The sequence below is a fragment of the Microtus ochrogaster genome, linkage group LG2, assembly GCF_000317375.1.
Source record: "Microtus ochrogaster isolate Prairie Vole_2 linkage group LG2, MicOch1.0, whole genome shotgun sequence".
NCBI lineage: Eukaryota > Metazoa > Chordata > Mammalia > Rodentia > Cricetidae > Microtus > Microtus ochrogaster.
Genome location: NC_022028.1, coordinates 50690315 through 50712722, shown reverse-complemented (window position 1 = coordinate 50712722; position 22408 = coordinate 50690315). Strand labels below are relative to the sequence as shown.

The window sequence follows — 22408 nt, the reverse complement described above, 5'->3', positions numbered from 1 at the left end:
CGAGACAGGGTTTCTCTGTAGCTTTGGAGCCTGTCCTGGAACTAGCTCTGTAGACCAGGCTGGTCTCGAACTCACAGAGATCCGCTTTGTGTGTGTTTTTAAATGACATAAAGGCCAAGCTGAGCAGACCTGTGGGCGGCTAGTCCACACATCAGTTTCTAGTCAGAAATGAGCGTGTGAGGCAGACTGTATCCTCCCCAACTCCAGGTTCAGAACCGGAGCTGAAGAAAAGAAGGAAGAGACTTTCTCCCTAACAGATTTGGTGTTCCTGTCTTTTGTTCAGATCAGAACCTTTTTTTGGTGGTGGCGGTGGGTGCTAGGGATGGACCAGGTGCTAGGCTTTCTGGGCGGCTCTGTCCTGGGCTGCAGCCTCTTTAAGTCCATTGAGTGTGTTTTCTGAGACAGGACTTTCCTGTGTATCCCAGGCTGGACAGTAATCTACCTAGCAGGATTGTTGTCACGCACCACCCCACTTGCCTCTCACACCTGTTTGTTTGTTTGTTTATTTATTTATTTATTTTTGGAGGCTGGCCTCATAGTGCAGGCTGTCCTCAAACTAAAACTTACTGTGTAGCCAAAAATGACCTTGAACTTATTTTAAACTATTTTTTTTATTATTTTATATATACAAGTAATTTGCCTGCATGTCTTTGCACCACATGTGTGTGCACCTGAAGAGGCCAGAAGAGGGTGCTTGATTATCTGGAACTGGAGTTATAGACAGTTGTAAACTTACTTGTGGGTACTAAGAATCGAACCCGGGTCCTCTGGAAGAGCCGCCAGTGCTGTTCACCATTGAGCCCTCCTTCCAGCTCCACCTCCACACAATCTCTTTATCCTCCCGTTTCCAATCTCACTTGCTGTCACTTTGCTTTATCACATATTTTAAAACCCGGGGCTTAAAAGTCCTCCGAGCTGGCTGACGAGGTGCTCAGTGGTTAAGGACACTTGTTGCTTTCCGGAGGACTCAGGTTCCGATCCTAGTAAGGAGGTGCTGGCCGGTGTGGAGTTGGGCAAGGACCATGGTTTTGGTTCACAGATGGTACCGGCTTGCAATGTCTTCACATGGAGGAACAGGGCCAGCTCCTGCAGGCTTTGTCCAAGGCCACTGTCCTGTCCTCCAGTCCCCCTAGCCACCTAAGGGCTTCCCCCTTCCTGATGTCAGGGGAGTGGGGAGAGGAAGAGGAAGGCGGAGCTAGCATCCTGTTGTAAGAGACAGCTCTTGGTGACCCAGTATCATTTTTTGCCCCCCCCCCCCCCCCCCCCCCGCAGTCCCACTGGATCCTGCTCTGCTAGACTAACCTTGCTCCTGTCCTGTCCTGCATTCTGGTTTCCCTAGGTGACTGGGTAGCATTGTGTCTTTGCAGGAAGAAAAGGAGAAGGTGCAAGCCCAGAAGGAGAAGGTTCTGAGCCACGTGAATGATGTGCTGGAGAACGAGCTCCAGTGCATCATCTGCTCCGAGTACTTCATCGAGGTGAGTGTGAGCAGTGTCCTTCGTCCCCCCACCCCACCCCGACCCCAGCCCCGCCCACCCCGCTTGGGGTGCACCAGCCTTCTGGGCTGCTTCCGCTGCCCCTCCTCCTCTGTCCCCGCCCCGCCCCGCCCCGCCCCGCCCGCCCCTCAAAGTGCATCAGCCTTCCAGGCTGCTTCTGCTGCGGGGGAACCTCTCAGAGAGAACTTGGTTCAGAAACCTGGAGCTGTTTGATTTCCCGGTGATGTCTGAAGGAAGCCACTTGTCATTACATCATGCAGTCTTCACCATGCTTTTGTTCCTCTTGGATCACCATTTTAATTGCAATGCAAGCCTGCAGGGCCACACAGTATTGGAGTAAAGCTGCCCACTGATGCTGTCCTTTCTTAACTCTGGACGGTTGCAGTGCTCAGTGTAGGCTTGTAGCATGCCTTTTTGATGAGGAAGTGGATGCCATTATGTGTGGTTGCTATGGGTATTCAGGGGCCAGAGTGAGCATGTTTCAGGGTTTTGAGGGTCCTTTTGAAAGTGGAACCCTCCCCCTCCAAGTTGCCACTTGCTGCTTTGTCACCAGCTCTTAGTTTTCATTCATTTCTAGCATTTGGGTTTTTTTAACTACTTTTTAAATTTGATCTTTATTAGGCTAGGTGGTATGGTACACGCTTTAATCATTAGAGGCAGAGGCAGGCGGATCTCAGTGAGTTCGAGGCCCCAGCCTGGTCTACAAAGCAAGTTCCAGAACAGCTAGAGCTGTTACACAGAGAAACTCTGTCTTGAAAAACCAAAAAATAAAAGTTTAATCTTTATTATTATTTTATATGCATTGGTGTTTTTGCCTGCATGTATGTCGATTTGAAGGTGTCAGAGCCTCTCGAACTGGAGTTACAGGCAGTTATGAGCTGCTGTGTGGGTGCTGGGAAGTGAACTCAGGACCTCAAGGAGAGCATCCAGTGCTATTGACTGCTGAGCCACCTCTCCAACCCCAATTACTAGCATTTGTAACCAGTTCATTTTATCCTAAAAGTGTTAAGGTGATGCTGTCAAACAGCAGGCTTTTAGAGTTTGGAAAGGAAAGTACGTGTCCAGAAGGATTCCTGTTTGAGGCAAGCTCCAGGAGGTTGCGTGTGTTAGCCTTCTGAGGAATGTCTCAGGAGGTTCAGTGTCTGACTACAGGTCATTGGTTTCTGTAGCTTCTAGTCTGATGGTTCCTTGCTGTGGAAATTCTCAGCATTGCTCAGGACTGTGGAAGCTAGCAGAAAACAGGAGAGAGTAGAAATGGGTAGGGAGTGAACATCTTTTTGTTTTTTGAGACAGGGTTTCTCTGTGTAACAGTCCTGGCTGTCCTGGAACTAGCTCTGTAGACCAGGCTGGCATTGAACTCGTAGAGATCCGCCTGCCTCTGCCTCCCAAGTGCTGGGATTAAAGGCGTGCTCCACCACCGCCCGGCCCCCCAGAGCATCTTTGTAAGGTGGGACTGGTGGACTTTCTTTTTGGAGATTTGTTCCTGGTCCAGCTGTGAGAAAGTAAGAGTGGCAAGTATCATTCGTGTGTTCCCTTTCACATTGTAGGCTGTCACCCTGAACTGCGCCCACAGTTTCTGCTCCTTCTGTATCAGTGAATGGATGAAGCGGAAAGCAGAGTGTCCCATTTGTCGAAAAGACATTGAGTCGCAAACCCACTCCCTGGTTCTGGACAATTGCATTAATAAGATGGTGGATAATCTGGGCTCAGAAGTGAAAGAGCGGAGAAGTCTGCTCCTCAGGGAACGGAAAGGTGAGTGAGTTTTGAGAACTGCTCCTCAACAGGGGACTTCGTTACTTCTTGAACTGCATCCCGTGTTTTAGGGGAGAACTTGGAGAATAGAAACGGAAGCGTTAAGGGAGTTTAGAGCACCACAGCGGGAAGGGCTCAGTTAGGAACCGCCGCTGGAGTTTGAGCATCCCAGAGTCCTGCGTCTACCTGGTCCTTGGAGGGCAGTAAAGAAAGCTGTGACGGAAAACGTCAGATGGTTTGCCATGCGGACACCAGATGGTGCTGTTGCTGAAGACAGCTTGGTTCTGCCACTTGAGTTGACACGTTATAAATAAGATGTGTGTAAGTCTGATTCAGGACTTGGAGAGTACCTGGGGAAGCATACACAAGCCCTTCTTGTAAGAGCCGTGGCGTACGGCTGGGGGCGGCACAGCCGTCCTTTCCTGATGTGTGCAAGGCCCTGTTCTCCATGTTCTATTCTGTCTCCTAGTCAGAGGACTTTGGATTGGGGAAGGGATGTTCATTTACATCACTGGTTCTCAGCCTTCTTGTTGCTGTGACCCTGTAATACAGTTCCTCCTGTTGTGGTGACCCCCAATGATAAAATTATTCTCAGTGCTACTTCGTAACTGCAATTTTGCTGCTGTTATGAATCATAATGTAAATACCTGTATTTTCCAATAGTCTTTTGGGGTCGTGACCCACATGTTGAGAACCACTGATTTAAGTGGCCTTGTCAAACTTGAGGCTCAAGTTAAAGCCTGCAGAGAGCCACTTCTCTTGGTGGTGGTGCTGCAGAAGACTCAGAACCAACAAGGAGGCTGCTGGGTAGGGTGTATTGATTATTGAGTAGAGATCCATTTTGCAGAGTGAATATGCCTGTCATATTCCGTCACTACCTTCTGGGAATTGAAAATTAACCAGGAGCTGTTGTCCATAACCACCACCTGGCCATAGTGCATGTGACTTGGTTGTACTCCTAAGTCCAGAGATGCTGGACAGCCTAAAAGGGCAAACACTATTAACAAGAATTGGGTGTTCTGCTTGTAGTTTAGTTCTCTCCTAGTCCTACTGTAGGTATCAACTATTTCAGGTAGGGCCAGGAATCTGTCTGTGGCTGATTCATAGGCGGCCGTGGTGTGAGACTGGGCAGGCAGTGTGGATGCTGAGCAGGAAGCATGGCCTAGCCGGTTGCTGTCCAGGAATGTTCTGAAGCTTGGAGGGAAGGGTTTCTTTGTTGCTTCCCTGATACCTGCTTGAGTACTTGGTCCCCACACATTTTACCTCTATCCTTGACGCTGGCAGAACCCCATTGCTTTTCATTTCCCCTTGCTCCATAGGAGCGCTCCATGGGCGCTGGGGTGGAGAACCGTAGCCATCTCCTGTCTGCTGGAGGGACGGAAAGGCGAGGGCACTGGCGGCTTCACACAACTGCGTAGAGGATCCTGTAAGGGAAGTGGTGTTTGGGCCAAGCTTCAGGGCTTCCTGGATGCTCGTTTTCCAACCAGAAGACATGGCCCACAACAGCAAGACTTGCGGGGTCTGCTGGTGGTGAGAAGCTTGTGTCACCTCGCTTCCCTGTCTGAGAGGAGCAATGGCCTGGAGCCAGATGATCAGGATCAGGACCTTTGAGCTGGCGTGTGTCCTCTGTCAGGGTGAGGACCCATGAGAGTTTAGTTGCCCAGTGCACACCCGCGTTCTTATCAGGCCACTCCCAGCTGATGTTAGAAGGGCCCAAGTCCCAAGTTCTCTTCTACTGTGAGGTGCTTGTGTAGAGTGAACACCCCAGGTGCTCTCCCCGTTCTCTGCAGAGGCTGACTGGACTGGCCTGGACCTCTCTGGCTGCGGTAGTAACTGCACAGGAAACAGCTCCATGCTGCACACACCGCGGACAGTGCTTCTGGCAGCCAGTTCCACTGTCTGCAGTGTCCACAGCAAGTGCAGCTCTGGGGTTTTCTCTAGACAGACCCAAGAATCCGCGTCTTGAGTTAGGGAAAGATGTACCGGAGCCACCAGCAGCTCTGCTGGGCTGCCGTATGGGGCTTAGAGAGAACTCGAAATTAAAATGCCGGCTCTCTTAGAATGTTTGGTGCCATTTGAAAGCTCGTTTAATCCTTAGTGCTTGGGGATTTTTTAAAAAATTTAGGATCTGGGTCTGGAGAGATGGTTGTCACAGGATAGCAATGAGTGGAAGCAATATTATCATCACTGCTCACCCTGTTTTCCTTCTCTCTTTTGTTTTTTTCCTCGTCATTAAAAAAGTTTCCTGTTTCCCTTTTCAGCCTGAATTGATCAGAGTGCAGTTTGAGGTGGTGAAACAGGCGGGAGGTGGCTGTTGGTAAAGTGCTTGCGAGTGTGGGGTCTACCTGAGTTTGATTCCTGAACTACTTAGAAAGCTGGGTCTGCTGGGCAGTGGTGGGTGGCACATGCCTTTAATCCCAGCACTCGGGAGGCAGAGGCAGGCTGATCTCTGGGAGTTCGAGGCCAGCCTGGTCTACAAGAGCTAGTTCCAGGACAGGCTCCAAAGCTATACAGAGAAACCTTGCCTTGAAAAAAATAAAAAGCTGGGTCTGGTGGCATCTAAAATCCCAGTGTTGGTAGTGGGGACAGGTGTGTTCTTGGGACTGGCTGGGAGCTTCCTTGGTAGGCCTCAGGGTATAATAAGAGACTGTCTCAGAGAACCAGGTGGACAGCTGAGGAAGGGCCCTGAGGTTGGCTGGCTCACAAGCATAGTGGAGCTCCCCTGCGTGCGTCCATACAGAGAAGTAACAGTGGCATCACAGGAACTGTTGGAGAGAGGTGGCCAGCTCTGGGGTTAATTAGACTGACTTCTTACTGAGTCTGTGGTCCTTGTGATTGCAGAAGCTGCCTTCTGCTGGGATGTTTAAAGGTGCTCTCTGACTGATGATGTCACTCTGTAGTGAGCTGTCTTTGCCTTGTCACCAGAAACCATGCTGTCTGTAACACCCAGGCTGAGAACAGCTTTCCCAAGCACTGTCCATCACACCCAGGTGCTCAGCTAGTTGTGTTTGAGTGAACCAGGCTGTGTTCAGGTAGAGGTCCTGGGCTGACCCCAAGTGCCTGTGCACCTCACATTTAGATATATACCTTGTGTGTCTAGCGCTGGAGAGGAGTCTTGGCTGTGAAGACTCACTTGCTGTCCCGAGTGGGGTCCTCTTGCTGCTGGCCATCAGCCCACAGCGCAGCTCCCCCCAGGACCAAGCTTCCAGCCTGGCTTACTTTCTCCCTTTATTCTGGTGGTTGCGGAGACAAAGTGAGGGTAGCAAAGGTGGAAGGGGATGTGGGGGCGAAACACAGGCTCCTAATTCATGGCTCTGTCTTTCTCTCCAAAGCAAAGAGACTGTCATGAAGGTCATGCTCCAAGGACATGTGAGAGACTGTAGGGGGCTGGCATCTTGAAGTGGTCTAGAGGATTCCCTTAGGCTGCTCTGGACCCCATCTGGGAAGCCGCGTGCTGCAGAGACTGAGTTAAGAAGCCTCTATTGCTGGCCTTCCACTGTGCTGGCCCTCCTCACGCCGTGCCGCCCAGACTCCGCACTGAGTGCCTCACTACCCGTTAAAGGAATTGAGTTCTGTTTTTTTTTTTTTTTTTTTTTTAATGTTTGTTTTGATACCTCATGCCACCCTGCTGACATCATCTTGGACAGTTGGGTGTAATGGGTAGCGGCTGCCCTGAACGTGGCTTGCATCTTGAGTCTGGTTTACCTTTGCGAAAACAAGATATCATTTCTCAGAAATAAATTATAAAACCCGCCAGTTGCCAGCTGGGCTTCAATGTGTTTGTCTTCCTTTGCTTCCGGCTCCCAGACAGTCTCCCAGGTAAACACTGGCAGCTCATAGACTGCAGTCGACCTGGTGAGCTGTCGATACTCTGTTTCCATTCAGAGGGCGTCCCTGCTTTCCTTGTTTGGGAGTTTTCACTTAGCTGCTGTTCAGAGGGGTTTCCAGCTCTCTCCCTGGGTGTGGCGAACAAGCAGTGATCCGGGAGAACTGGACGCACCCCTCATTCAAGAGCTGTGGGGCTCCAGGACAGGCACCAAAGCTACAGAGAAACCCTGTCTCGAAAAACCAAAAAAAAAAAAAAAAGAGCTGTGGGGCTAAGCCTGTGGTGGTGGCACAAGAATCCCAGCACTGGGGAGGCCTAGGCAGGCCTGGTCTACAAGGGCTAGTTCCAGGACAGACTCCAAAACTACAGAGAAACCCTGTCTCGAAAAACAAAAAGCAACGACCAAAAACAAAACAACAACAAAAAAACAAAAGCTGTGGGGTTTTTGTGTTTCTGCCTGCCATCTTTCCCCACACATTAAAAAACCCCTTGAGGCAGTTTCATGTAGCCCAGGCTGGCCTGAACCTGTGTGTGGCCCAGGGAGACCTGGCCCTTTGTCGTCTCCCACCTCTGCCTCCTGATGCTGGGGTCACAGAAGTGTGCCAGGTGATGTGTCGCCGGTGCCACCGGTGCCACCGGAGATGAGAGCAAGGGGAGCCCTGTTCCTGGAGTTGTAGAGACTTGATCCCCTTCTGCCCAGAGAACCGTTCTTTTCAAATTTACAGAGTGCACATGTGTTGAGTGTATTCCAGAGGTCAGCCTAAGTTGTCCTTGGTTTTTTGTTTTTTTTTTTAATTTGTTTTGAGACAAGGTCTCTACGTAACCCTGCTGTCCTGGAACTCACTATGTAGATCATGCTGGCCGTGAACTCTTAGAGATCCCCCTGCCCCTGCCTCCCAAGTACTGGGATTAAAGGTGTTTACCACAGCACCTGGCCTCCACATTGTTTTTTTGAGACAGGATCTTTTTAGCCTGGAGCTTGCCAAGCAGGCTTGGCTAGCCAATGAGGTCCTCCTGGTGCCAGGATTATAGGTATGACCACCATACCTGGATTTGAATATGATTTCTGGGAGTCAGCCTTGGCTCCTAATGCTTGCATGGCACCTGTTTTACAGACTGAGTTCTCAATCCATCTCTTTAGTTTTGTATGCCCTGTTGATAGTTGGGAAGTATGGACAGCTTTTTAGTAGAACAGCACCAGTAGACCTGCCTCTGCACCCCCACCCCCCGAGTGCTGGGATTGAAGGCGTGCACCACTACACTCAGCAAAATCTTCTATCTTTTTTTTTTTTTTTTTTTTTTTTTTTTCTTTTTCGAGACAGGGTTTCTCTGTGGCTTTGGAGCCTGTCCTGGAACTAGCTCTATAGACCAGGCTGGTCTCGAACTCACAGAGATCCACCTGCCTCTGCCTCCCGAGTGCTGGGATTAAAGGCGTGCGCCACCATCGCCCGGCAAAATGTTCTATCTTTAAAAGACACTAAGATTAACCTGAACTTCTGCTTTTTCCCTCTGAGCCTCTGAATGTTCTTTCCCTGGGGAGATGTCTGATCCTAGACACCGCCTGCATCCTGCTGGCTCAGAAGACACGCCAGCTCTTGTGCCCTGTAGCACTAGCACGGCCTGGTAGAGTCAGCCGCTGTTCAGTCCTCTAGTTAGACAACTGGAGCGGGCGGGGTGCTGAGGCACTGGGTGGAGGGGATTGTCTCAGGTTCCGGCTCGCTAAGCAGGCAACGCAGCCAGCCGCAGTGAAGGAGCCGCAGGTGTCCTCTACCATCTGGCTAAGTTAGCTTAGAAAACGCTCACCCTACCCTTAGGCTTGCCTTGTGCCAGCACACAGACGGTCAAGGCAGGAGTCTTTGCCCTTTGTGGGCGGGACAGCTGGACGTCTTTCGGCTGCTTTTCTGATTGGAAGCCACTGTAGTTATTAAAGAAAGAGAACCCTCAAATTCCCTCATCATTGGAGGAGGAGCCTCCCTCCTCACACTTTTCTCCTCTGTGAGTGACCGTCAGTCACAACTCCAGGCACCATGACCCAGGAGTCCCCAGAACTACAGGCGAGCTTAGACCAGGCAGCTGTCTCCAACTCAACTGCTTGTTCGCTTTTCATAGCCTTAATCTGCAACTAGACTGTCCACTTTCTCCCGAGGATAAGCCAGAAGTGCGGGGCGCCCCAGGGCTGCTTAGATGGCATCCATTCTCGCAGGCCCCTGATGAATGCTGGGACTTCAAGGGGATCTCTAGCTTCTATCGTGGTCTCTCCTACGAGGAACCTAAGATGAGGACCTGGGACTCTCTCGCCCAGGCTCCAGTCTTATTAGGAGGCACGGGGCCTGAGCTGCATGGCACGCCTCCCTTGGACAACAGCAGGCCAAGGCCTTGTTCTGAATACACTTAAGCTTCACTCAGAGAATAAAAACTGACTTTGGCTAAATTTTATCTTTATTTCTTTTGCCAATGGGTGTTGCAGTAGGAATGGGTGGCTTCACTGACGGAGATACGGCTTCACTGACGGAGATACGGCCTCGCGGGTGAAAACTAATGGAGCTCTTCCGTTCCGTCAGTTCTCAAATTCAGGAAAGCCTGCTGATTGTAGTGACAGTCTGGGCTCTGATAGATGCTCAGTGGACATTAGTTGCTGTAACTGGACTGTAGTGACAGTCTGGGCTCTGACAGATGCTCGGAGGACATTAGATGCTGGAGCTGGACCGTCGACAGCGCCCACAGGCCGTCCCTCCATGGTGAGCTCAGGTAGCCTCTACCGAGCATCCCCTGCTTGCTGCTGCACTAAAGCCTTAACCTCAGGCCCAGTGTTCAGCCAGTATCTCTGCTGCTCTGGACACTGTGAATGCCTGAAACTGGCCAGTTTTTTTTTCTTGTGTTCTATAGTGGTCTTCTAATTACTGCAATTCAATCATACTTTCTGAATTCTTATTTTAAATTGTGTATATGTGTATGCACACGACCTTGTAAGTTTTGTGGGGTTTTTTTGTTTTGTTTTGTTTTGTTTGTGTGTGTGTGTGTGTTTGAGACTGGATTTCTCTGTGGGACGGTCTGGTTGTCCTGGAACTCACTCTGTAGACCAGGCTGGCCTCGAACTCACTGAGATCCGCCTGACTCTACCTCCCAAGTGCTGGGATTAAAGACATGTGCCACCATCACCTGGCATGACCTTGTAAGTTTATGTGTACCACCTGCTTACAAGAGTCTAAGAAGGCCAGAAGAGGGAGTCAGAGCCCCTGAATTCAAGTTACAGGCAGTTGCTAGCTGCCGTGCGGATGCTGGAAACTGAACCTGGGCCTCTGTAAAAGCAATAAGCTATTCCTCCATAGTTACTGAATTCTTTCGTTTGTTTGGTTTTTCGAGGAAGGATTTCTCTGTGTAATAACCCTGGCTGTTGTGAAACTCGCTTTGTAGACCAGGCTGGCCTCGAACTCACAGAGATTCACCTGCCTCTGCCTCCCAAGTGCTGGGTACTGAAGGCATCTGTCACCACGCACAGCTTAATTGCAGCAGTCTTTTTTTATTTTTAACTATTTATTTATTTTTATTTTATGTGCATTGGTGTTTTGCCTGCCTGCTTGTCTGTGTGGGCATGTTGGATCCCCTAGAACTGGAACTACAGACAACTGTGAACTGCCATGTGGGTGCTGGGAATTGAACCCAGGTCCTCTGGAAGAGCAGCCAGTACTCTTAACCAGTGAGTCATCTCTTTGGCCCCCTTGCTGCTGAATTCTTAAAACACGAGTACACACGGTCATGGTAAATTGACAGGCTGACCTCCGAGCACGGGTCTGGAGGTCAGCGGCAGGTCACTGTGGCTTGCTCTCCCTCAGGCTTTTTGTGGCGCTAATTTACAATGTAGAATGTTTGGTTCACATTTCTCAGGATTTGGGTAAATGAGACCTGCAGGCCATCCTGCACCCACCTCACAACCAGAGCTAGCATCTCATACCTGGCTATCACTACCCAGCAAAGGCAGGCAGATGTCTGAGTTCGAGGACAGCCTGGTCTGCAAAGCATGTTCCAGGACAGTCAGAGCGATACAGGCAAACCCTGTCCTAAAAAATCAAAAGAGAGTTGGGAAGCCAGTAGTGTTTATGTGTGTGTGTTTGTATGTATATGTAAATTAATTTAATTGAAGTTTTGATACCAGCAAAGCTGAAAGCTTGAAAGGGTATCTCAGTAAGCTGTTGTCCTGACAGACATCTCTTCATGCATCAGCTCTCTCCTTTCTTGTGTGCACACTGAAGCCATCAAAGGATCCCTATTTTGTGCATCCTTTTGTAAACTACAAAGGCTTTGAACAGTTTGGAAATAGTAAAAAGGATTTTTATTTCCTGCCAAATAAATTTTGGAAAGAAACCCTTGCCACCCTGCACAGAAGGGACCGCTGCCGTGCCTGGCGATGTGTCTAGCTGGGCTATTTTAATGAGGAGAGCCACTTTCACATCATAATATATATATAAATATATATATAACATACACTATATATGTAATATTTTTTCACAGATGTGCACCAACAACAAAGGTTCTTCTAACAAGCCCATAAAAGAAGTTCTGTCAACAGCCTTAAATGCCATCAGCGGAGCAGGTCTCCGAGTCAAGCAAACACATTTAAACAGATTTTGAAGAGATGCTGGAAGAAAACATGAATTGCTTTTGTACCGTGCGGAAGGCTGCAGCCCGCCATGAAAATATATCTAGAAGCACTTTTTTGAGTTAAAGGCAGAAATCTTTAACTGAAATAAAAAAGAATGAAAGAAAAAGAAAATTCATTCCACTGACGTTATTAGAAAAGGAATTTTATTGCTGTGTTGGCTTCTCTGGAAGAAGAGAAGCCACAAGACTGAGTCTAACCTTTCAATTCAATGCTGTGAAGTCAAGATTATGGATGCTACTGAAAAATATTAAAACATTTCTGGCCAAGTGGTCGATAAGGAAGGAGCTGAAGGATATGCCTTTTTAATGTACAATTCTGGCATTTTCTTTGAAAAGTCTGAACACCTCAGAAGTCTTTCAAAGCTGTGTCCACCCCATGGCTTCTAAGTTAAAAATCATAGTTATGCAATCCACTTTTTCTTACATAAAGGGATTCAAAGCCCTTAAAGATATTGACTTAACTGACTGTGAATGCTTAATCTTCAGAGAAGAGAAAGACTACCGGCTTGCAAAGATCCTGGAGAATTATTGTATTTCTGGAGAGAGGATTATTATTAAAACCTAGAAGTTTTAATTCTGCTTGTGCAATGTTATTTTTGTGTTTACCAATGAAGTGTTCCCATGTGTGACTACTGAAGCAAATAAAAAATTAAATGTTGGGGTTAGAGAGATGGCCCAGTAGTTACGAGTACTTGAATCCCAACCTCTGCATACTAGGCTGTTCACAACCACCTGTGACTCCAGCTCCAGCTCCGCCTGTAGCTGACCCCCCCTCTGGCCTTCGTGAACCCCCACACTCCATGTGCACAGACCCAGACACACTCATACCGATAGAAAGAAAATGTTTCTTTAATTATGTTGCTGGGCAGTGATGGTATAAACCTCTAATCCAGCACTCAGGAGGCACAGGCAGGCGGATCACTGAGTTCCAGGCCAGCCTGGTCTACAGAGCAAGTTTCAGGACAGACAGGGCCACACAGAAATCCTGTCTTGAAAAACAAGTTAAATATAGAGGCTGGAGAAATGGCTCAGTGGTTAAGAGTAGTGGGTGCTCTCCCAGATCCAATGCACTTTTCTGGCCTGCATGGATACCACACAAGCACAAGGTCCACAGACATGTGCAGTCAAAACACTCAAAAAAATCTTAAATTAGAAAAGAAAATCTATAAAACATGCATGTCAAAAGTAATCTTACAATTAAAATTTCTTCTTTTGTTTTTTGTTTTTTGAGACAGGGTTTCTCTGTAGGTTTGGATCCTGTCCTGGAACTAGCTTTTATAGCCCAGACTGGCCTCAAACTCACAGAGACCCTCCCGCCTCTGCCTCCCAAATACTGGGATTAAAGGCGTGCACCACCACTGTCCGGCGCCAATTAAAATTTCTTATTTAAGTCAAGTAGCAGCCTCCTTTATCTTAAATTTTTAAAAATATCACATATACATACATACATGCGCATGCACATACACGTGCACACACATCCACACATATGGTTCACATGTGAAGGCCAGAGGTCAACTTGGAGAAGTCGGTTCTGTCCTTCCATACTCTTGTTCTGTCCTTCCATACTCTTGGTTCTGGGGATGGAACCCAGGGTGCCAGCCTCAGCCACCTCTCTGGTCCCAGCAGCATCTGCTCACTGCTTTTGAGCACATACACGTTAAGTTTGCTTCACGGAGGTCAAGTTTACAGAAGTGGAGTCGCAGGTTTTCAGAGCTCAGTAAGTTCTGATTGTGAATGTGCTTGTGGCGTCACCCTGTCAATGCATACAATGTTTCCAGTTCCCAGAAGGTCCCCTCACAAGCCTAGTTCGTAATTTCCTCTGGTTCAGTCAGCCACTGCCCTGGCATCAACAGCAGAGTCTTTCCCACCGCTCGTGAGCTTTCTGTGAATGGAACCATACAAGCTGGCTTCTCTCACACCGCCTTACACCTCTGGAGTGACGTGAACAAAGCATGCATGTGCCAGCTCTTTTGTGTGTGTGTGCATGCACATGTTCCTCAACGAACACTGTAAACATAGAGAGGTGAGCTTGCTGGGTTCGATTTGCTGCTATTCTGTTTAGCATTATTCTTTCTATATCCATGCAGGACGTTGCTCTACAATTTCTTCTGTTTGAATCTGGTTTTGGTAGCAGGATAATGCTGGCTTTGTGGAACATTCTGGAACATGTTCCTTTTAAAAATCATTCTCTGTGAGCTATTTGTCAAGTTGGTGTTACTTCTTTATATGTTTGTTGTGGTCACCACTGAAGCTGTTTGTGATGCTTGGTTCCAGTTGTCAACTTGGCACAACCTAGAATGAGGTCTCCATGAGGGACTGTCAGATTGTCTTGTGGGCACGGCAATGAGGGATTGTCTTGACTGTTCGTTCATTGATGTTGGAAGACCCAGCCCACTGTGGGTGGTACCATTCCCCAGGCTGTAGAGGGTGAGCTGAGCACCAACAAGCATGCGTGCAGACATTCCTCCCTGCTCTTCAGTTGGGTGTCATGTGACCAGCTGCTTCACATTCCTGAAACCTTGCACCAAGATGAGGCGCTGTACTCCTGTGAACTTTTCTCACCTAAGTTGGTTTTTGCCAGTGTAAACAAAGACTGCTCTTTCGTTCCCAGCCACCCAGACCCGAATAGTCACACAGAAACTATATTAATTACAACATTGCTTGGCCAATAGCTTAGGCATATCCCTGGCTAACATATCTTAAATTAACCCTTTCTATTAATCTGTATATCGCCAAGAGGCTGTGGCCTACCGGTAAGGTTCTGGCATTCTGGCATCTTTCTCCTTTGGCAGCTACATGGCATCTCCCTGACTCCACCTACTCTCTCTCTAGATCTCTTCCAGCCTGGCTATATTCTGCCCTGCCATAGGCCAAAGCAGCTTTATTCATTAGCCCATAAAAGCAACACATGTACAGAAGGACTTCCCACATCATGACAGGGTATTTTATCATAGCAACAGAAAGAAAACTAAACTACCATTTGGATTTCAAGATTTAAAGTGTGCTTAAAAATAAACAGCCATGAATGTACTTTCTTAGTAGATATAGGGCTAGTCAGTTTCTCTATTTTGCCGTGGGTAAATTCCAGCAGTTTGTAGTTGTTAAGGAATTAGCCCACATCAGTTGCTGTCTTAGAGGGTCTCAGATTGCCCTTCTTTTTTTTTTTTTTGTTTTTCGAGACAGGGTTTCTCTGTGGTTTTGGAGCCTGTCCTGGAACTAGCTCTTGTAGACCAGGCTGGTCTCGAACTCACAGAGATCCGCCTGCCTCTGCCTCCCGAGTGCTGGGATTAAAGGCGTGCGCCACCACCGCCCGGCTCAGATTGCCCTTCTTAACATCTTAACATCTGCAGGGTCTGTGAAGATGACCCATTCCACCCTGATATGGCGATTTTTAACCTTTTCTCGCTGTTTGTTAATCTGGATAGGTAGTAAATTTACTGATCTTTTCAAAGAACTAGCCTTTTGTTGTTAAGGGTCTCACGTCGTCTAAGGTGGCCTAACACTTGCCAACGATGAATCTGAATGCTCGATCCTCCTCCCTCTATCTCCCAAGAGTGAGGATTACGGGGTGTGCTCAGGATGACTAAGAATTTATGTTTTGAAAATAAATTAAAAAAAAAACAAACAGGCTGGAGAGATGGCTTAAAGGTTAAGAGCACTGGCTGTTCTTTCAGCGGTCCTGAGTTCAATTCCCAGCAACCACATGGTGACTCACAACCATCTATAATGAGATCTGGTGTTCTTTTCTGCCATGCAGGCAAGACACTGTATATATAATAAATAAATATTTTTAAGAAAACTAAAAAACTTGGGCATTGTGATATATTGACTTTCCCCCCTGAATTTAAAGCCAGTATTTGTCCTGGTCTGCTGGAATGTAGAGAGCTTACCTCCTCTTCCTTTCCCTTCCTCTTAGAATCTTCCTGAGGATTACATTTGCAGACATTGAAAACCCCTCCAGACAATGTTACATTTGCTTTCAACCATTATGTATATTTTTAAGAATTTGAAAATAGGAAAAATGATTCACTGTATGTTTACCTAGCTGGGGTAAGTATGGTTTATTATTGTTATTATTATTTACAGGGTCTCACAATGTAACTCTGGCTGACCTTGAACTCAGTATATAGACCAGACTGGACTTGAATTCACAAAGATCCTTCTGCCTCCGCTTCCCAGCTGTTGGGATTAAAGGTCTGTGCCACTCCTCCCATCTTTTTAGCCAGACTTCCATTCTGTAGACCAGGGTGGCTCTGAACTCAATCTGGCCTCAATTTGGCCTATGTGTGGCTCCAGGCATAGTTAATTGTAACCAATCTTGTTGCATACAGAAATATAAGGAAACCTGCCATAGCAACCTAGGAACTGATCTCAGCAAGTCAGAGCAGCTGAATCCTCAACCAATCACAGCTGGCGGCTTTGAAACAAGCCTGTGTAAAGTGAATTTGGATAATCGCCAACTGAAAAATTTTGTGTGTAGTTTCTCCATTTTCAGGTGACTGACACAGCTGTTTCTGCTGTTAGTGGAAGCTTCCAGACCCCCTCTTCAGCCTGGAATGCCTATCATCCATCTATCTATCTATCTATCTATCTATCTATCTATCTATCTATCTATCTATCTATCTATCTATCTAATCTTTGACAGGGTTTCTCTAGTAACAGTCCAGGCTGTCCTGTCCTAGGACTCTGTAGACAAGGCTGGCCTCAGGCTCACAGAGCTCTGGTTGCCTCTGCCTCCCTAAAGCTGGTATTAGAGGTGTGTGCCACCACCACTTGGAGTGGTGAGCCCGTCTTGTGGAACAGTCTTTATTGTTTCCTTTCTCTCTTTTTCTTCTGTTTTTGAGATAGCTTCTCACTGATTGGCCAGGAACTCACTCTGTAAATCAGGCTGGACTAGAATTTAGATCTGCTTGCCTCTGCCTCCCAAAGCTGGGATTAAAGGCGTGCACCACCACACACAGCAGCTGCTATGCTTTCCAATGATTCATTTCTCAACCCACTTACTTTTCTATCTTTTGTTTCTCTGCTGATCGTGACTGTTCATTCTGAGGTTCTCCAGGGTCTGTGTGATGGCTCTGATGGACTGGCCTTGCTGTCGAGCCTAATGGCTTGAGTCTTTTGAGATCCACATGGTGGATGGAGGATGCAGTGCCTGCTAGCTTTTCTAGGTGGAGGTGGTGCTAATGACTCTGTGATGTCAGGAAAGGGCTCCAGAGAGGAGAGGGCTACGCCCAGATCCAAGGGGTAAGTGGACATTAGCACTGAGAGAAAGACAGAGAGAGGAACCCTTAGAGATACACTGTATTTGAGAAAGACAGGACTAGGGCAATGGCAGGACCTAGTAGAACAAGGCTGAGGGGCTTTCAGGCCACCCAGAGAACGTTAGTGTCACCTTAATAGCAGTGGGGCATCAGGTTTTAATCACTGATGGGTTGCGATAGGATCACATAATAATGCAAAAAAAAACAAAAACAAAACAAAACCCCAATAACAACAACAGCAAAAACCCACTTTAGTTTCAAGGAGAAAAGTACTAGAAACAACTTGACACAAACATCACAATTTGTTGGGGACTGTGAACCCCCAGACCCTGAGTTTCCTCTGACCCCCTGCCTGCTGGAGTAAACAACTTGTTTTCCTATGCTTGCAGCTGCTCTGAGCAAACAACTTGTTTTGCAGCTGCTCTGAGCACGAGACCCTCAGGAGTTCCTGATGGCAGGGGAGTGGTTTCTGGTGGGCTTGCAGCTGAGAGTTAAGACTTTGCCGACAGCCACAGAGAAACCCTGTCTCGAAAAACCAAAAAAATAAAAAAGACTTTGCCATTAGTCAAGGAGATCTGAACACAATAAAGGAGCATTCTTGGCTGCTTGTGTGTTTCAAACTCCAGTCCCTTGCCCAAGGGACCTTGGGAGATGGTTGAAGGGGAGGGGAGAGGAGAAGAAAGTAGAGCACAACAAAAATCAATAAAAGAAAATAGGAAAAAATCCTTTACAAAAAAAGCAGCATTCTGGAAGAACATGCGGTGACATTTGAATTCATGGAATTTGAGACGAACCCAGCTGAGAATGTCTAGCAAAGTCACATTAGCCTGAAAATGGGAAGGAGGGGATTAGAAATGAGTCTCTCTCTGTCCAAGTGGTTAGATACACAGATGACATTCCTTCTTCTGGCTGAGTTATTGGGAACTGAACCTAGGACCTGTGTGTACCAGGCAAACACTCTTGGCACTGAGCTACTACTAGTTCGCTGTCCTTTCTAAGTGGGTCCTGTGTAATGAGAACCGTGGCCTAAGACCTCAGCCAGTTTCCGACTTGTCTTTGTTCTTAATCTATATTATGAAGATGAGTCTGCAGTGAACTACTGAACTATATGTCATCTGGTGAAGCCATTCCTAAGAATACTTTCTTCTGGGTACGTAATGAGATAGGACCAGCCTCACTATGTACTTTTTTTTAAAAATATTTATTTATTATGTATACAATATTCTGTCTGTGTGTATGCCTGCAGGCCAGAAGACGGCACCAGACCCCATTACAGATGGTTGTGAGCCACCATGTGGTTGCTGGGAATTGAACTCAGGATCTTTAGGAAGAGCAGGCAATGCTCTTAACCTCTGAGCCATCTCTCCAGTCCCCACTATGTACTTCTTGCTGTCCTGGAACTAGCTTAGTAGACCAGGCTGGGTCCCAACTCCTAGAGATTCGCCTGCTTCTACTTCTCAGTTCTGGAGTTAAAGGTGCGTGCCACTGCCAAGCTCCTAAGAATAAATACTTTTATGGCCTGTCTACTTCTGTAACCAGTGCTTACTTGTTACAGGTGACCAGAGCTGTTTTTCTGTACACGTCACAATTGCGGTCCTTGTCTTTAAAATTTCGGACAAACTTGTGGTCGAGGTGGCTTCTCGCTACTCTGTTTGGGATAGCCCAGCTAGTGGTAAAAAAACTGTAAAACGTCACATGATTTATTCAGGCATCTCGGGAGTTTATCTCTTCAAGTACCCAACAAAATGAAGTAAACTGAAGCGAAGGATTTATTTCTCTTCCCTAGAGAGTTTCTTACGCAAGGCCACCCTTCCGCGCAGGCGCCTCGTGCGCTCAGCGCCGCCTGACTCGGGCTTTTCCCAGGGCCCAAGTCTGAAGCCGGCGGGGGCGGGGCTGACGGGCTCGTGACGTTATCAAGCGGCGCCGCCCGCAGGGCGGGTTCTTAGCGCGACGGCGCAGCTGGCCCCGGGTGAGGAAACGAAAGTGAGGGAGGAGGAAGAGGTTGCAGGGCCAGGCTCGGCGGCGATAGTGGCGGCCTGACCCCTCGTCTCCGCTCGCCGGCAGCTCGCCCCATCCCCTCAGCGTGAGTGCCGGCGCGCGGCCCGGGGGGAGCGAGTGGGCGGGCGCGCGGGCGCATCATCCTTCCCTTGTGGCGGCGACTCTGCCCGCCTTCTAGTAGCTTCTCTCCGCTCCTGCCCCCTTCTCGCCAGCAACCTCTGAGCCCGGGCTGCCGCTGCTCGCCGCGCACAGTCTCACACCTGACGTTCCCAAACGAGAAGCTCGCCCCCCCCTCCCCCCCGGGTTCCCTTCCCGCCCCTGTGTGAAGCCTGGCCCCGGGCGCGGAGGCTCAGAGGGCGTCTGAACCCCGCGGAGGGGAGGAAGCAGGCCTCGGTGCCGTGCACCCAAAAGTGCCCTGTTCGAGCGCGCCTGCCTTTGTGGGTGGCTCGCTAGCCCCGTGGCCTTCCCCTGGCGGGGAGAAGGAGAGGTTGGATTGGATGCCCCGCGAGGTCCCCACTCGAAGGCGCTGTGGTGGAGGAGACGTTCGTATCTGCCGCCTTGCCTTCCACACCGAGCTCGCCGCGCGCCCAGGCTCCCCACTTTTGCGTGCTGTGGCCCGAGGAAGGCTCTGCCGAGCTCCCCGAAGGCTTCCCTGTGGGCCCTTCCTGGCGGCCTAAGATGTCAAGTGAAACGAGGCTCCGGGAGGCCTTGCTTTCTGTTTGTTGAGTCTCCTGGTCTTCCCGCTTCCCTCTGGTAGGCGCTGCCTGGGTCACTTAAGAAGTTGCCTCCCGGGATAGGGATGACTGTCTGTTGGGTCCACCGGTTCGTCCTTGGGCACGGAAACGGGATCCAGTGTTTTGCTAGGTTTGGGGTGGCGGGGAGGATCACTAATCCTCCAGTTTCATGACTTTCCTGCTGCTGTTGCTAGAAACCCATTCCTTTTTTTTTTTTTTTTGCCCCCCAGCAAATGTTTTGAAATAAGTTGGACTGGGTCTGACTTTTGTATGGTTTTACTGAGTAGTCAGTTCACAGTGAAAATTTGCTCTTCAAACCACCGTGTGTCTGACGACACGCCGTAGACGCCTTTCCCCCAAGATGTCAGTTTACCTCTGACTTTGTCTTTTTCTCCTCTCTGAGCCCTGTTTGTGGATACACTCCTGAGGATCTCGTGATCATTTCATTCCATCCATTTTTGTAAAAAATATTTTTACTATTTTAAGTTGTGGGCGTGTGCGAGCGTGTGTGGTTGCCTGAAGAGGTCAGAGGAGTCTGCTTCCCTGGAGCTAGAGTTACTGACTAGCATTTGTGAGCTGTCCAGATTGAGGTGGGGAACTGAATTCAGGACCTGTACACACTCGGACCTGTTGAGCCACGCCTCCAGCTCCTCAGCAGTTTGTTTTTATTTTAAACTTTGTGCTTTCTTTTCCCTTACACCTGCTCATGGCCATTATGGCACTGACTGCTTGCAGCTTCATGTTCTTTTATTTTCACCCTTGCATAGCTGGACTGAAATCCACAGCCTTGCACACGCAGGGCAGGGCTCTCTCGGTGAGCTACATCCACGTCCTTGGTGTTTTGCTGCAAGTTCTCTCAGACTCAGACTCTGAGTTTGAGTGCTGAGACACAGGCATACACTAGCCACACCCAGCACTCTGCTTTTTATCATGGGAGATGTAGTCCTAGTCTTAAAACTAATGTCAAAAAATCAAAATTTTTAAAAAGGAAAAAATTAGTGTCTTAGTATCCCAGGACTCTGACAGCTAGCAACCTGTTGTCCCAGGGTTTTCCCACTCATGGTCTAACCAGCTAATGCATCCATGCCTTACACTAGCACTTTCATATTCCAGACATGAAATAAACTAAATTCCAGCATTTTTGTCACATTTTCTAATATCTTAGTTTTTCTGGCAAAAATGATTGAAAAAAAATCATTGTATGGTGGTTCTTGCAAATACTGGTGGCTGTTACTTAGTAGGTTCTATAGTTTGTTTCGAGTGCACACTGGCATGAATAGCCACTATTGCCTTAAAAGAACAGAGTAACAAGTACTCAAAGGCCTTTTTTCCTCCCTTGTTGAATTCATCTAACTTTTTGGTATCTGACACCAGTGGCCCCTGGGTTTTCAAGTCTGAGATCACCTTGTTTCCTGGTAAAAATGACCAATGTTCCTGAAATCCAGAGGTTGGTCATCCTTTCCTAGACCTTACCTGGAGGAAAAGGCCCTAAGATATGCACCTAGCTGATGGCTGTTGACACTTGGGGATCCTTACTAAATTCCCTGTAGTTCCAACCCAAGAGCTGACAGATGGGATTTGTGGTTGTAGTAACAATGAAGAGGAGAACTGATCCAGAATGTACTGCCCCCCTCAAGAAACAGAAGCGAATTGGAGAATTTGCCCGGCACCTCAGCTCTACATCTGATGATGAACCTCTCTCCTCTGTCAATCATGCAGCAAAAGGTATGCTGGGCTATGTGATCTGAGGCCACTGGCCATCTGGTGGTTTGAAGCCTTAGTGCTTGAATTGAGCAGACTATAGTTTACTGCCCCTTGGGCAAAATTAGAAATTTGACAGAAATAGACTTCCATTCTGCTATTATTCTCCTACTAAGAGTAGGGAAACTTGTTTTAAATTTAAAAAAGGGATGTATGGTCGTGTCCAGAAGTGCCTTAATTCTGTTACTGGTCCTTCAACAGGTGACATCCTCACTGCCTTAAGTCAGGTAGAAGAAGTGGTAACTTTGAGTGCCGTGGTTTTAATAGCTATAAATAATTTTGGGGCATAGATGTGGGGTGCAGTTGCCTGTCTGACTCTGGTCCTTGCATACAGTCTTCTCAGTTCCTGCAGCTGGAATTAGAAATGCCCAGCTGTGGTGGAGCAGCACTCTGATTGCTGTTTAAATTCAGCATAAAGAAACTTTGCTTTGCATGCAGGTTAACACTGTGAACATGCACAGTGCCTGAATTCATTTCATAGTCAGGCAATTAGACGTCCTCTATTAGACAGCTCTATTCATTTATTTTTCGTTTTTCCTCTTTCATTTACTTATTGTTATTTTTTGAGATAATTTTCTGATTGTCCTGGAACTCATTATGTAGACAAGACTGGCCTTAAACTCACAGAGATCCTCCTGTTTCTGCCTCTAAGTGCTGGGATTAAATGTGTGTGGTACTATGCTTCCATTCATTTCTGAGTACTGCACTGCTTACAACAGAACTTCGTCCTCTCACTTCTGGAGAGTAGCTGTCTCAACCAGATTCTCAGTAGGGCTGCATGCTCCCTATGAAGGCTCTTGGGAAACACTTTTTTGCATGGCTCTTTTCAGTTTATTGCATGAAGGAGTTACACTAGTCCAAGTTAAAAGCGGACCCCAAATGGTTACATTATACAAGCTGTAAGGTTTTTAAACTTGTGACAAG

At 47.9% G+C, this 22408-nt stretch overlaps 1 protein-coding gene across 1 annotated transcript in view; it reads left to right on the top strand.

Annotated features, from left to right (window-relative positions):
* LOC101991022 (cap-specific mRNA (nucleoside-2'-O-)-methyltransferase 1) overlaps positions 1-22408 on the top strand; it is an 89819-nt gene that overhangs the window by 15637 nt on the left and 51774 nt on the right. The window contains 3 exon segments of the mRNA XM_013351184.2: positions 1368-1475; positions 3041-3245; positions 21314-21448. Of these exon segments, the coding sequence (XP_013206638.1) occupies positions 1368-1475; positions 3041-3245; positions 21314-21448 (448 nt within the window).